Genomic DNA, 16,225 nt, shown 5'->3' on the forward strand with positions numbered 1-16,225 from the left:
TATCTTCCGTCTACACAGCAGAGTTTAAGTATTTTCCTGACGCATCACCACACATCAATTTAAATTATTAGGTACCACAAAATGTTAGTAAAATTTATTTATGGGGAAAAAAATTTTTCAATTTTTTTTCTTTGGAATTTGTTGCAAAAATCGTGGTGCGCGCTATACACGAGGGCGCGCTATACACGAGTAAATACGGTAAATACATAAACTGAATCATTAGTCATCTATAAATTTATTTATTCATTTATTAAGCGCCGGCCAACAGACATAGTCCAAAATAGGCTGGCGCTATACAAATAAAACAACATAAAAATGGTAACAAGGATTAAAAAAAAAGCAAAAAAATAATTAAATGTGAAGTGTAGACGTGAATTTCCAAGCAATCATACACAACAATTTAAAATACTACCACTAAAAAAAATTGACACAAAGGAATTCACGATTAAATTCACATTCAAGATAAGTAGTACGTACTACTTATAAAATATCATGTCTGGAAATGAATGATTTATATTACTACAAGTATTATTAAGTCATTAACAATAATTTTATGAGGATTCATAGAAGGATCGAATGCTTTACTACAGTTACTACGCATAAGCAATATATATGACCGTGCTGAGGTAAAATATCTTATTGTTCCTGTGAATGTAAGCTGGAACTAGGTCTGCATATGAATCTCATGCATAGAAGGACTAAGTATTCAAGCACACCGGAAGTGCTTCTGAATGAAAGGAAACGAGCACAGGAGCCAACCGATACGCGCAACTGTGTAAGTGCTCACGATCAGCAGGAACACTGCAGCTAAACCCATCACTTGGGAACACACATTGAATCTGTGTCTCGTTTAAACATAGTGATGTCTTCAAAACAAGCCTCCCAAGTTCATCAGGATAAAATGTTCCTGCAAAAAATAGTATCTGCACCTACCCTACGACTGCAAGAAAGTCAAAGGAAAGGTTGCAATTGTGGATGTGAAGTTAGTGGATTTAGAGTTGAATTTATTCTTTGAAACACTAAAAACTGAGCACCTCTAGAAAGTAAAGGTATTAAATATACTTCTTTTAAATTCTTCAAAAATTAAAATTGTTTGATTAACAAATTAAAATTTACAAGATTGCTGACACCATCAGTAATTCATTGAATATTTTTTATAAAACCCTGTTTTTCAAAGGGTGTTTTTTTACAAAGTTCAAGTTATTAATTATTTACACCTTCATATGTAAAATTTAAGTGGTATTCTGAAATTCTGTTAGATAAAATATATTTGTAAAAAAAACAACTAAACCTTCAATATTTGAATGTTCACTTAACAATCATCCATGTTATAGAAACACTTTAATTCACAAACATTTTTGCATCCAAATGTAAAAAAAAAGAAACTTGACCAAATGTACCAGTTAGCTCTGCACCACAGGACAAATCACAGACCATAACACCAGTTTTTGTTTTCTGCACGCTCACAATTTGCCAATTGAATTGTCAAAATCTTGTAGCCAAAACAATGATGCATTCCAATTCCAACAGGCCAACAATTTTGTGAATAATTTTTTAACTTGCCTAAATTGATAACGGAATTAATTTCACACTTAAAGGCTCTAGCTAACAAACTATCAGTATTACAGTGTTTAAATGCATTCAGCAAAGTTTCCGAAGTGAGCTTCCACTACGTTGGTATGAAACAACGCAATTTATTTGCTAGAAAGTGTGATTTTCATGGATGAGAGAAGAGGAAAAAAAAATTTGTACTAAAGATTTCAAGTTCTGTTTTGAAGTTTATTTTAAAGAAAAGAAAGGGGGAAAAAAAAAATAGATTCATCAGAAACAACTTTATTTAACTGTTCCCCCCCCCCCCCCCCATATAAATAGTGTTTGCAGTAAAACCCAATTTCATACATAAATGCCAATTAGAAGCAAATAAATGTGGCACCAGCGTGCTGGGCTCTCGCGCTCTGTTCCGCGCCGCGCTACTGAGGGGCGTCGGCCCGGGCCAGTCCGGCCAGCTCGGCCAGCTCGGACAGGCGCTGGTTCTCGGCCGTGAGCGCGGCCACCTTCTGCTCGTACTTGCCCCTCAGGTCCTGGAACAGCTGCACCTGGCGCATGTACTCCCGGCGCAGGTCGGCGCTGAGGCGCGCCGCCAGCGCCATCTTGTCCTGCTTCTCCCGCTCCAGCGCGATCTTCTCCTGCACGCCGTCCACGTCCTTCTGCAGCTGCTGCACCTCCAGGTTCCTGCGGCACAGTCGCGTGTCCCTCCTTGCTGGCCCTTTCGCAAGTACCAGTCACTTCAATGGCATCTTCAATAAAAGAAAACCACCGTGCCAGACGGACTGGGTCCTTAGCAGGTATGAGCAAGGCTCAGGGGAGGAAGGACTGGTGACAATCTTTTCCTTGACGGCGCCAGTTGCTTCCCCTCCTAAGTCGGCGAAGGGGTAAATCTAAAAATAGACCAGCCAACACCCTTCCTTTCTTCGCTCTTTTTTTTTTCCCCCCCAACGCTTCACGTTTACATACCTTCCCTCCATGAAAATGAACAGATCCAGTCTTTGTATCAGGCCATTTCATTCGCGTTTAAATGAAAAACCGTTGTAGATACAAAAAATTCCATAGAGACATTTTCTATTCGTAATTTAATTTGATACAACTTTTATTCCAAACGTTTTTTTCACTATAGTGCACCGTTTTCAAGTTACGGTGTGAAATTAAGACTGTTTGGACGGTCCAGAATCTAACATGACTTAAGATATTTTATATACGGTTATTACGAGTATTCGTTGTTACGAGAATTTTTTACCGCCGTTGTCAGCTCTCGTAGTAACGAGGTTCCACTGTATTTACAGTAACACAACTTCAACATTCTCTATTTTAAAGTCACATTATTGCATTCAGTAATCTTTGATGTTAACATTACTGCTGTAGGGTCAGCCATCTTCCATAATAAGTGCAATACAAACAAAGTTTCACTCAAGAGTAACATTTCTTAATGCAATTTTTTTCATCAAGTTTTTTTTGGACGCCTGTAAAATGTAAATGAATGTTTGAATGTGATTCCCAAAATGTTTTATGTTCATAAATAAATTTACATTCCATTTGATATTTACATTTAAATAAAAAAATAATTCCCAGAAGCCTACCCAAAAAATATTATTGCTCGACAGATATTAGCATTGGCAGAAGGATGTGTACTATGTTAACTTGCTCATGCTAACACACTGTTACACTTTCTTATAGGTGCAATTGTGATAATTTTCATTGTGCTTGCCTTGTAAATTGTGTAACAATCCAAGCTATAGCTCTCCCCACTTGTCAAACAGTTTGATTAACGATTTATGTCTGAACATATACACTACTTGGTTATGTTTTCTGGTGTGATGTAAAGAAAACCATATGGGCTTCAAACCAAAAAATAAACAAATGTGAAGAACATTTGGCTGTAAAAGAATTAAAATCACACAAGAAAAACCTCTATTATAACCAAATATGGAACAAATTTATAATTTAACAATTTTTTTTTTTAAATTGCAAAATAGGATGTTTAAATAAGTTAGAATTAGCTTAAAATGACAAAATTGTTTTTATTATAAGATTTGGTTACCATAGAGGTTTTTCTTATGTGGTTTTAATACTTTGACAACCTATTTTTTATGATTTTTTTTTTTTTTGGATTTCATAATGTATTATTTTATGAAAAATAATTTTTTGCAATTATTTTTAACGATACATTACTGACTATTTATGTACATTCAGGTATCCGTACTGAATATATCTAACCAACAAAACAAACCCCATTGAATTCTGTCAAGTCGTTCAAATTCTATTATTGTTTTTATATTATCATCATTCATGCACTATGTAGCCTACCCTATCCTTTTAAGCAATACTTATGATACTGTATATAAATCCACTGAGTTTTTCGTCACTGATATAAAAACAGTATACGAGGGAATGCAGGGTAGCCATGGTTTCTGAGTTCACATTCCTATTATTAAAGGCTGGTAGTGCTTGTAGTCAAACGTCCAAGCATACAGACATTAAATTTTTATTACAATATTCTTAATAATATAGCTAATTGTCTCCTATTTTATTAAAAACATAATCAAAAAAGAATCAAAATCAAACGGTCATCTTTATCTGCTGGTCGCAAGAGACTTCGCCTAGGAGATAACAAGGGAATTCTATCTCCATAAATGTATACATCTGCAAAATAGTTAAACCCATTTGTCATTTTGTGTTCGACAGATATAAATTTTGTACATGTAAGGCCTAAATTTAGGCTACTGTATTAAGTTCAGTAATTTTTTTTTTTTAATTCTTGTTTTACAAATATTTGCTTCCAAGCTAATGTAACATTTGATCTCCTACTACTTTATTTTTAAAAATTCAAAAATACTACGTTTTAAAGGTAAATATATTGACTTTCAGAATAAAGTACTTTCATTACAAAGTATGAAAGTTGAGGCTTTATTGATGTACTTTATAACGAGATTCTACGTATAGGGATGAAAAAGTTGAAAAGGCTGTTGGAGACAATTATGATATGATTAGTTCGTCTTTAGAACATGTGCTACAGCAGACATGTTAAGGGTAATTGTTAACTAATTACTTGTTTATGTATAACTAAATTATGACAGCAGCCCGTGGCTAGCATGGTCGGGCTGGAGAAGACTGAAGGACCTAAAGCGTATAGCCTGATACATTAAAGGAGTTCAGCCGAAAGAAGGTGAACAAATGCTCACACAGACGGTGCTTGAGAACCGGAAGGCAAGGCAACTTGTAACTATCCGATGACTTGGTGACACGATACAAACTATTTTAATGAGAGAGCCACAAGACCAATGATTTCACACACCATGTTTACATGCACATCATGCTAGAATTTAATATATTAATTAGTCCAGAATTTTATAAAGCAATATTTTAAAAACGGGACAGTAAAAGTAAATTCTTAGGCATTTTCCAGCTGTGGAAATTTAGGACACGATCTGTGAGTGACAATGCCTCAATTACTCAGAGGAAAAAAAAATTTACTAATATTTTTCTAACATCTCCTAAATAGCAGATATCTTGCGATAACATTTGCTGCATGAAAATGCAATAGCCCAACCTGGCTACGAAGCACAGGCTCAAGTAATGCTCTTTTAAAAACTGGGTGGTTTAACAAGTTACGAATACATAGCAGTCTGCTCACTTGTTCACACAAACTAACACCTGTCGCTAGTTGGTTCCATCTCCAGGGCCCGAGGGACAGTAGGAACAAAATACATTATTTTTTACTTTTCACTGAAATTGTGACAACTAACTGCAGTGCTATGGTCCTAGGCTGTGAGAAAAAAATTTTCCAAGTTCAAGGTACCCACACAAATTTGTGCCACTAAATATTGAAGACTGTACAAGTTAAATATGCTCTTTTTTTTTTTCAAAAACGAAAACTCACATCATCAACCACATCCACAAAATAATAGCCTTCCATGACACTACACACCAAGTCACTGGTCCTACTGTCATGCCAACTGGCTAGGGAGACGGTGAAAGTGGGCAGCTCACCGGATGGTCAGCAGGTCCTTGGTGATGGCAACGACCTCGCGCAGGGACGACACCTGGCTGGTCAGCGCCTCCACCTGCTTGCCCTGGCGCGTGCACGCCGCCGTCTTGTCCTTGAGCGCGTCGCCAGACTTGCGCAGGGCGTCGCGCAGGCCGGCGTTCTCCGCCTCCAGCCTGCGCAGGTGCGCCGCCTGCTGCCGGCCCGACTTCTTGCAGTTGGTGCCGAGCACGGTCGCCAGCTCCCGCTCCGCGCCCTCGGCCCGGCTGCGCAGCTCGCGCGCCTCTTCCGCCCGCCGCTGCGCCACGCCCAACCACGCCCAACCACGCTCTACCACTCCACCACATCCTTTCCTCACTTGGAGAGTCACATCTTTATCCATAGGCTGGACTTATTTTGAGGACAAACTTTTTTCATTGAATTAAAATTTACAAATTTAATCAATTAAATTTTTAAAATGGGTACATTTGTTAAACTTAATGACAAAAACTTTTTAACTTTTTTTTTTTTTTTAAATAAGGGTTAAGTGTAATTTACTTCCATAGGCCTGCCTTGTAGCACATTATCACCTCTATAAGCATGTGGCCCTGAACTGGTGTGTTAAGTCTTCTCATCAAGCATACAACATTATTATATGGCAGAGAAATTAAGATAAATGTTTAGCACATTGGTGCTTTCAAGAATCTTCACCAGGCATTTCATGTCCAAAAATTATTCTCCTCAAAATGTAGTTTATCAATTAAATACGGAAACAGAACTACCCATACAACGTCAGCACATTCTTAAATGATTTTCGTAAACAGTCGGATATCCGGAGCAGTTTTCAAATCACTTGTTTTCTTCTACATTATGTGTACCCAGGTAGGCGGGCCCCTTAAAGTAATTTGAACTATTTAGTGGTAAAGTTACGTTATTAGGATCGTGCTATTCATGTTAATTTGATTTAAAGTAAAAAAGAATACCAATGAAAAGGAAGAACAGATTTTTAAGTCTTAATATTCTTGCATAAACTAACAACAAGGTGTTTTAAAAGAGCTGGAACATACGTAATAAAACTCGATTGTTACACCTAATGTTGATGTAACGCGAGGACTGGGAAAAGGAACCGAAACTATGCTTCCTAGAAGCAGGGATGTGGAGGACCGGATACTTCCCGGCTCTGAGGCGTGACGTGATTAGTGCCTCGTCTCTGCACTGTTAGCGGTGTGCCATATAGCACTGTGTTTGTTGTTCGTGTCTAGAATAACTGTGCCTTATTTAGTTATTGTTTTGTTTGTGCATTCATTCATGCGTAAAGATAATTTCAGTGAACATGACCATGAACATAGACAATGAGTCAGAAGTCAATGAGAACCAAAAACCAATTAATCAACTATCAACCTGGACCAGCAGCAATATGTCTATCTCCAGCCAACCACAAAATCAATTTCAATGCTTTTAAATAAGTATTCTTAATGTGAGTTCTTCTTTTTCAGCCATTACCTTTGAATAGTGGGACCAAAGTATTAATTTTTTTAATGTTATAGTAAGCAATGTGATATAAGACAAAACCTTTAAACAGAATATATCCTATGCCGCAAATGTAGATACATAGGTACTGTTACTGGCTGAATACTAAGAGTATTATTTATTTGGGTATATTATTTAGATCATTCATGTTTGCGTCATTATGTACTGTTTGTTTAATGTTATGGAAGGACCCTTTACTGAAATATTCACCCCATTTGCAACCAGCCACATTTTGAACAGAATATTAGCAATCGTAACACACTCTCCTGTAAAACAGAAAATCTTGCTGGCAAATGTGCATACCGAGGCATCTTTGGAAAATAATTTTTTTTCCTAGGGCTAGGTTATCCCCCCTTCCCTATTTTTAAATGTTCATGTAGTAGTTCATTCTGTCCCTGTTAAAAAATGTCACTTGAATAAGGAAAGATATTTCTTTAACATTCGTTATCCATCTCACATAGCCTCTCTGATTCCTATAATATTCCTTTCATGTATGAAGTAAAATTATTTATCAGCAATAAAGTATTGTAATTAAATAATGTTTATTTTTTAAATTCTTGGGGATTTATAGCAATTATGCATAAAATAAAAATCTTGACTACTATTGACGGTTAAAGAATAAATTGTTAAAGAATGAATTCAGGTGTTGCCAAGTATTCAGTTAACAAAGCAGACTACATTACCTACCTGATTCATTAATATATGTATGAACCAATCACAAACTAGCAAACACTATGAAACATACATAAAAGAATTCTTCTTGAACAGGAAAATTGTGGTTTTCACAGGTGTATTTGGAAACACACATACATATCTACATCATGACTCCAAGACTACCCTAAATCTCCTGTACAACAGACTTTGACCCACAACTCACTGTAGAACCGACCATACCTTACTGGCATGCTACTGCAGGTAAACAATATACTGCTGGTACTCAAAGGCACTGACCTTGAGTTCGTCTTCGAGGGATTTGATACGGTCAGAGCTGCTGTCTCGGTTCTCGGGAGCTTCCTTTGTCGGGGCGGTGTTATCCATGGCCGTGTCTGAGGAAAACACATTGGATGTTTCAGTGCTGAACTAAGTATAAAAACTAGTTACAAAAATATTTAAAAAAATAATATGGAGATATGAAATGAAAACATAATTAAACTTTCAGAACTTAAAATTACAGTTTCTGAAAGTTACTTTGTCATTCCTTGTTAAAGTGAAAAATATTTTTTTTTTTAATTCTGAAAACTCACTGCCACTGGTGGCACTGCATTTTGAGACGGCCCGCACCATCTTTCTAGCTGACACCCGCCCTGTTCGCAGTGCCAGTATTTTTCTCCAGCACACCGTGCTTCTAAGTCGCTCGAGCTGTGGTTGCGAGGCCCCCCACTCCTGTCCTTTGCCCCTGAGGACGCCTCATCAATCACATTGTCCCCCGCGTGCTTCCCCGTGCTTGAGTGTAACTTACCATCACGTGGATCTCCACTGCCACGTCGCACCAAGTTCCGGCACTACTCACACCCTTTATGCCCCGATTTTGTATTCCAGCCTCCTTGTGGACAACTCTCTTTCTACCCCTAAACTATTTTATGCCCATTAGGGGCATTTTTAACTAGGTATCACTCCTGCCCATCGAGAACAGTATTGTAGTGACTTTCGTTCCGAGCTAATCAAGCTCTTGGTGTTTTCTTTACGAGAACTGTAAACAGAAAATTTTACGGCATGAAGTTCCGTATTTGAGGGAGTAATTCCCCAGCTTTTTGCAGCGTTGTTTATCATGTAGCACAGTAGATGTATATTTTTTGGATTGCCCTCACTGCACCTGTGTTGTAGCCACATGGACTCCTCCCCACCATCGCGGTTATCAAGAACCACCAAACCAAATGTCACCCGTAAATTTTTAGATTTGTTTTATTTATTTATTTGTAATACGGCTACCAACAGGTTTAAAACTTAAGGGGTAGGCACAACATATAGACAAAAACACAATGTAAATAAAATGACAATACACAAAAGACAACCACAAATAACACAACAAACACAAAATATTGATAGGTAATCTAAAAGATTCAAGCAGTAACAACATTTGCAAATAAAACACACACAGCGACTTATTACAAAACAAAAAAGATAATAACTAGGGTATGAAATAAATTAGATAATTAATAAAGTATGAATAAATAAATATGAGTAAACAAAGAAAAATTTAGAACCACAATGTTAGTTTGGCTTGTCATTTTTTACTTCTGCTCCCTTTGATTTCTTTTGCATTGGGTTGAAAAGCCTCCTGCAAGGATGAACTTCCTACACCTCAGACCGCAGTTTTGTGGCCACGCTGACCTAGCAGTCACTGAGTCTCTCTCACCTTGCAGCCGGTGTGACTGTTATTAGTGTGATTCAGTGAACCTGTGGTACAGTTTCAATCATCACCGGTAAACGGACACATTTATCATTTTAAGATCAATCAATAAAAACTGTTATTATCGGAAGATGTTAAAAAGAACTCTAAATGAGTTTTTCTATAACTTATATCTGCTGCAAATTTAACTTGTGTTAAAAAAAATGCAATTCAATTAACAAATTTTATAAGGCTAGCCAGTCTTTAATAAATATATAAATATTTATACATTTCTTTGTACCCATTTTTAATGCTTGGTCTAATTTACATTTTTTTTTTGAGACTTATGATATCTTTGTCTGAGACAAACTTTAAAGATTTTCATTTATAAATAAATTCCTCCTAACATCTTAATCTTCGAAAGCAGACTCTAAAGCAAAGGCTATTATTTCAATAACTACTGTTATTCGTAGATTCTTTATTTTAATGTACGATCCACGCCAGGTGTTTTCAGAGTGATCTGTTAACTACAGACTTCTTTGTAAATCATATTTGTAATTGTTGCCTTCCACTCCCAGCCAGCATTCCAAAAAGATTTTGACCTTCATATCCATGTGAACAGATAATAAATAGACCTCATCTGAAGGTAATTCTTTCAGTTTTTAATTGAGCTACTGAACACACAACATTCTGAACCTCACTTACAGATATATTCTGAAAAAAGTTCTATTAATATGTATTTGCACCTAAAAAAAGTAATGAAAAGAGGGGAAAAAAAACTGTTTTCCTCAAATTCAATTTTCATTGAACTAATAAAAAAAAAATCAATATTGTTTGAGGCATCTATATTGACAATCATTTATAGTTGAACAGCCCCTTTTTATTTGTAGTTATAAAATAATTTTCTTACTTGCAAACTATATGTTTACAACAGTATTTGTACCAACTGTATACTTAATTTTCCAGGTTATTATTACATAAATTCCAACATACTTTTTGTCTTGAAATACCTTTTTTTTTTGTATATGAGTGCTTGCAATCATCCAAATTTAAAGTGTTTTAAATCCTCATTGCTTTCATTCTTTGGCATGGTGTAAAATTCAAAATCATTCCACATTTTGAACACAGTTAGTTCAAAAAAATTCCCAAAGAAGTATGCATTTTAATTTAAAAGCAGGTTTTACCAGCATGCAATAATATATCTTTTAACACAGCATTTATGCAAAACACATTCAAAATTACTGCTGCATTGTGATTAAGTAGGTAACACAAAGAAAGGACTACAATGTATTTGGTAGGTACATAGTGACAGATCAGTAGGGCCAACCACAAACCCCCTTCATCAGGAGCATAGCCGGAGGGGAGGGTGCTGTGAATACAAGCAGTACTCATAGCTTTAGTAGTCGCACTTCACTGCTGTACCAGCTGACACCATCCAGCCAGTTTGTGTTTGCTCGAACTGTTTAGGCTGCCAAGTTAAAAGAATAGTTTCATAAAACTTTTCAGGCTGTCTCATTCCAAAGTTGGTTATTTTATTTTACTGCCATTACTATAACCAAGGGTGTTTGTTATCCATTCATTCCGATAGCTATTTCGTTTTTATTGCTGGATCACAAATTGACTCACCATATATTTATACTAGTTTGTGAGCTGTGAAAGGTTTCGCAAATGATCATAACAGTGAATGCTTGCATATCTTTTTACCACCATAATACTGTGTGTCCATAAAACAGCTTCCCAGTTATAAATTTGAACAGTATCAACTATAAGCGTTATTGTGTGTTGGTTCAAGGTCACAATTAAAGAGTTTTAGATAAGCGCATGCACGAGTACTGCATTGTTGTTTTCTCGCTTGCAGCACGTAAAACGGAAACTCCCGAGCGTAAAGCGTTTTGTGTTCTGCAATTTGCTAAGAGTCAATCAGTAATTTCAGCATTCCCAATTGGAATCTCTTTGCACGAGAGTGGTTGAACATCGAAGTCCCTGGCCACTGGATTGGTCATACTGGTCGAGACGAAACAGCTATGCTTTTTTTTACTTTGGTGCTTTATAAAAGATTGTGTCTACGTTCCACAGCTACTAAATGACTTGTCAGAGATGAGACTCATTACTCTGGACTTGTTAACCGAAGTGTGGGAAGAATTGGACTTTAGGTTGGATGTGTGCCACATAACTAAAGGTGCACATTCGTAAGAAAATCCAGGTTAGTTTACCTTCAATTTGATGTATGATTTGTTGCAAATAGTCCAAATTAAATTGTTATAATATACCATTAAAAATGGGGTGTTCTTTTAAGAACACACTGTATAAAATTTAGTAAATTTGAGATAAAAAATAAAATGCAAGAAAGCCAACTTCATAAATTTACAGGTAAAGCCCTCGAATAATAGTAATGAAAAGAAAATAAACCAACCAGCATTACCTGAGTGACGTGATAATCCTAGCTATGCCTGCAATTTATAACCATTCAAATAAAAGTTTGAGAGAAATGTATTCCTCTAATACATAGATAAAAAAAAAAATTCTGGAAGAGCTAAAAATATTTCCTTATATACATACATACAATGTTTTCTGTAGTTCTGAGAAACCTCTATCTTGAAAATATTATGAAACTTATTGCAGATGTAAAATTGTTTGTTCTTTAAGCATTTTTTTGGTCTCTTTCATCTTTATTACCTAAAAGGGTACTCATCACTGCAACAGGATTGGATTACACCCACAAGCAGTGATGCCAACTGGCAGTACGCATCCAGAACCTTTCAAAAAGGTATTATCAGGTATACTCTCATGTATTAGCTGTGATTGTTTGCATGTATATAGTGCAAGTTGTACACAGATACTGTTCAGAAACAAAAATACAATTCTCACACAACAATAACATGTATACTTTTGAAATGTATATATTGTTTTGTAGTACCTAATTCTACTTAGATTCTAAAAATTTGTTTTTGCAAACATTTTGAGGATATGTAATTATTTTTCTTCACTTTACCACATTCACAAATTATATTTGTTTGTTTATGCTGTGCACAGAAATAAGACATTGAAAAATTTTTTGTAAAATATTTAAAATTGCATTCATATTTGCATGGCCCTTGGCATTAGATTCACAATTCGTTTATTGCCCTCTAAAAAAAAAAGAAGTTGGGCATCACGGGTGTATCACATACTGCACAGGCATATTGTATTACGTAACATAATCTACCTTTCCCAATGTCTCAGGACAATTGCACAAAGTGAGAGAGCTCTACCGCATGCATCAAAAGGCAAGCAAACACACAAGCAAGTAAAGGCATGTCGGCACGGCTCACCTTGCGTGCTGCTTCGCCAGTGCGTGGTAGCCAGTCCGCGGGCTATGTTTAGAGCCACGACGCACTCCCGTCTATAATTAGCCGGCCCACATGGCCACTATATGTATACCAGCCAGCAGCCAGCTGTTCACGTCAACTACATACATCACTCATCAGTTCAACTATTAGCATTCACTCAAAAGATATCATCAACGTATAGTATGCAGGATGATAAATTTGCGTAACTTATTTTTTTTTAACTTCTGTCAACAGTAAAAATATCATTCTGGTTCAAAATGTTTTAACAATATTAACCTCATAGTAATAAAATTCAGAATTTAAAATGTACACTATGAAATAACAAAAAATAAAAAATAAATTAATTCAAACAAAATCTATAAACAAAACTTGCTTCAAGTGTTAAGCTTAATGGTTGCTTATTTCAGTATTCAGTACAAAATGATCAATAGAGCAACAAATTGTCAAAAGAATTTTTGAACTTTAGCAAGAAAATACAAATTTGTTAGTTTCTTGAAAATAAACTTTTACAGATATTTAAAAATATTAACAAGTACTGTAACTACTAGATATTTTACTTTATTTTATTTTATATTAACTAGATATTTTACAATTACTTGAATCATAATTATAATAAAGCAAAAAGAAAGTTTATCATTCACTGCAAATAAAATATACTGTAATATAATATAATTTAAGGTTTTAATGTATGAACAGTTTTATCATAATTAACGCCATAGAATAGCTGAAACCAAATAACTATTTTATTTATTCTCACTGTTCTCTAAATATAACATCACTAAATAATTTAATTACTTATATATTTTAACCAATCGAATGCCACATTTTTTGCTGGGCTGTTCCTTTTCCCACTTGCACCCGGGTTATTGAGTGAAGAGAAAACACAATTGTGATGTACAAGTACCAATTGGAAACTCTATTCCCACCCAAATTCAATGGAGATGTTAAAAAAAATTATTTTTGCCGGAATTTGTATTACTACTTTAACTTAGAAATCATAATTTATTTAGTGCGTGAAAATGTTAATTATATAATGTCAAAACAATTATGCATGTACAAGAAAATTGATTGCACATGTAATATTTTTCATTTCTTTGTTTTTATATTCAAAATTTGTTATGTATCACATTTTCCTAAACATTGTAACTACTATTGTGAGGATAATATCTTTCACTAAGAAAAACCATAGTCAAAATTTAACATTACAAAACCTGATAAGGTGAACCAAAGTAATTTGGTGATATTTCACAATTTTTGACATATGGCTCCAATCGCTGATGAAAAAATTTTTTTATCACAATTTTTGTCAGAATGTAAAATCTTATAGAAAATTGATACTCTGAACAATGAATTCAAAAATCAATACTTTATATTTACAGAATTTTTTAATATAATTTGGTGATATATATATTTAATTTCATAATATACCTACTTGAGGTAATTTGGTGACAAAACATTATTTAGAAATTTAATTCTCTAAAGCAGACATGTCATAATTATCTTACAAATGATATAGTATATATACAGTAGCACATAAACTTCCAAATAAATCTTATGATTGAAAAAATTAATATATAATTTGTAATAAATTATAGCATACTTATAAATATACCTTTATAACGCATACATGTACATACATAATCCAGGATTAAATAAACTAACATTCCTAATTTAAGACATAAATGATTACAAAACATTGTTTTATAAATCAGGTAACTTTTACCCTAAAAAAAAACATCATAATGATTGTCATGATATCAAAATGTATATATAGAAAGCAATTGAAAATAATTTTTTTTTCCACAGAATATTTTTTAGCCAATTCCAGAATTATCTACTGGACACAGTTGTCACACATATAACAAGTTGTGTCTTCAACAGAAGTTTGACACTTCTCGTGGTATGGTATTAAGCAAAAACAACACTGAACCCATATAGCGCCATTTCTTTGTTTGCAGTCGGAGGAATAATTTTTCTCGCAAACCCCTCGCAACCAATCACTTTCTGGCTGAATGTTGCTAAATTTAGGCATTGTTGAATTTAGTTTCATGTTTTTTTTTTTTGAACTTATACTTCTAATGCGACTTCCAACAAGGTTGCTTTAAATGTTTAACGCTACCATGGAGAATTATTTGCATGCAATTAAAAACTATTTTTTAATGATGCCAAAGAAGTATAACTTTTCACGCGCGTACCTAAGTACACGCACCCATTTTTTTACCTCACTGTTTCATTCCCAACTTTCTTTTTCTTGTTGAATCCACCATCTTCACCTGGAGGAGAGGAATCCCTTTCCTTAGTTTTTTGGGTTGTCTGCTGATCCTTGTGGTTAAAGTCAGGTTTTTTCAAAATGCCAGTGACAGCTTCTTGCAGTGATGTCTGGCCTGCAGTCACTGAGGGAACCAGCACTTGCACCCTGAGCATGAAGCTTCTTGCACTTGTAGTTGTATCAGTCGCCTCAGAACGAGAAACTTCTCCAACTTGAGCACGTTCCATGTAACTGGCTGGAGCGAGGGGATTCAGTGGCACAACTCCTGATTTTCTCAAACCAGCTGAGATGTTTTTACACGGGGAAGCAGGGTTTTTATCACTCGACGAAACAAAAGCACGATTTGGTTTTGTGAATTATTTCCTCGTAAATTTGTAGACACTTTACGCCCAAGCTGCCTCGGGTGGTTTGTAAACTCCTTGGTTTGCTGGTGTGCACTGGGAATGTGAACAAACAAATGTCATTTTGTTTGGCCAAGGATTTTACTTCTGGAGAACGGTATTTGGTGGCAGTAATTTTGTAATTTTGGAAACGCTACTGAAGACAAGGAACGGAAATGTGTGACGAACAAGTGTTCCATTATTATTTTTAGAAAATTGAGCTACCAAAATACTCAATTTAATTGCTACATACAAAAATTTAAGTATGTTAACTATAGGAAATATTTTTTTTTTCAAAATGTCATGCTATATTACTTTGTTAATTTTTTTAATTGAAACTTATTTGGGCATGATGGGAGTAAAATTTCAAGACCAAATTCTAATGCAATGTTTTTGTGAAACATTTCTGATGCGAAAAGGACAGAGAATAGGTAATTGTTTCTAATCATTGTGTAAAATGTTGTTTCAATATTTTAAGTAGCTTAAGGATTTGGTAAGGTTAGGAAAGTGACATTTAAAATACTACAGATTTAGGTAACCGCTCGGTTAAATATGTTCAAGATATATTAACAAAGTGTGAACAGTTGCTTAAATATGTCTTCATATTTTAGTTACCATACATAAGTGTAAATATAAAGAAAATAAATTAAAAAATTTAACTGATATTTTGGCTATGTTAATTTCATTTTGATCCCTTGAATACTTTCCTTAATCCAACCCAATTAATGCTAAAGGTGTTTTTTTTTTCAGGTTTTAATTGCAAAATAATTTCACTTCTATCATGTGTACTTTTTTTTTTAACAAGAGCATGGTGCTTAATAGAAAAATAAGGGAGCCACAAATTACTCGAAACTATGGCACAAACCACAA

The 16,225-nt window shown here is 34.9% G+C and overlaps 1 protein-coding gene across 1 annotated transcript in view; it reads right to left on the reverse strand.

Moving 5' to 3' along the window:
* Window positions 1–230: 230 nt before the first annotated feature.
* The window catches only part of LOC134535249 (angiomotin), a 246,070-nt gene continuing 230,075 nt past the window's right edge, over window positions 231–16,225 (reverse strand). Inside the window, exons 2-4 of the mRNA XM_063374320.1 lie at window positions 8,000–8,094; window positions 5,545–5,837; window positions 231–2,232 (exon numbers count right to left, since the gene is read on the reverse strand). Coding sequence (XP_063230390.1) covers window positions 1,971–2,232; window positions 5,545–5,837; window positions 8,000–8,094 — 650 coding nt within the window. The 3' untranslated portion in view covers window positions 231–1,970. The remainder of the gene's footprint in view (window positions 2,233–5,544; window positions 5,838–7,999; window positions 8,095–16,225) is intronic.

Source organism: Bacillus rossius, chromosome 8 (genome assembly GCF_032445375.1).
Source record: "Bacillus rossius redtenbacheri isolate Brsri chromosome 8, Brsri_v3, whole genome shotgun sequence".
Lineage (NCBI taxonomy): Eukaryota > Metazoa > Arthropoda > Insecta > Phasmatodea > Bacillidae > Bacillus > Bacillus rossius.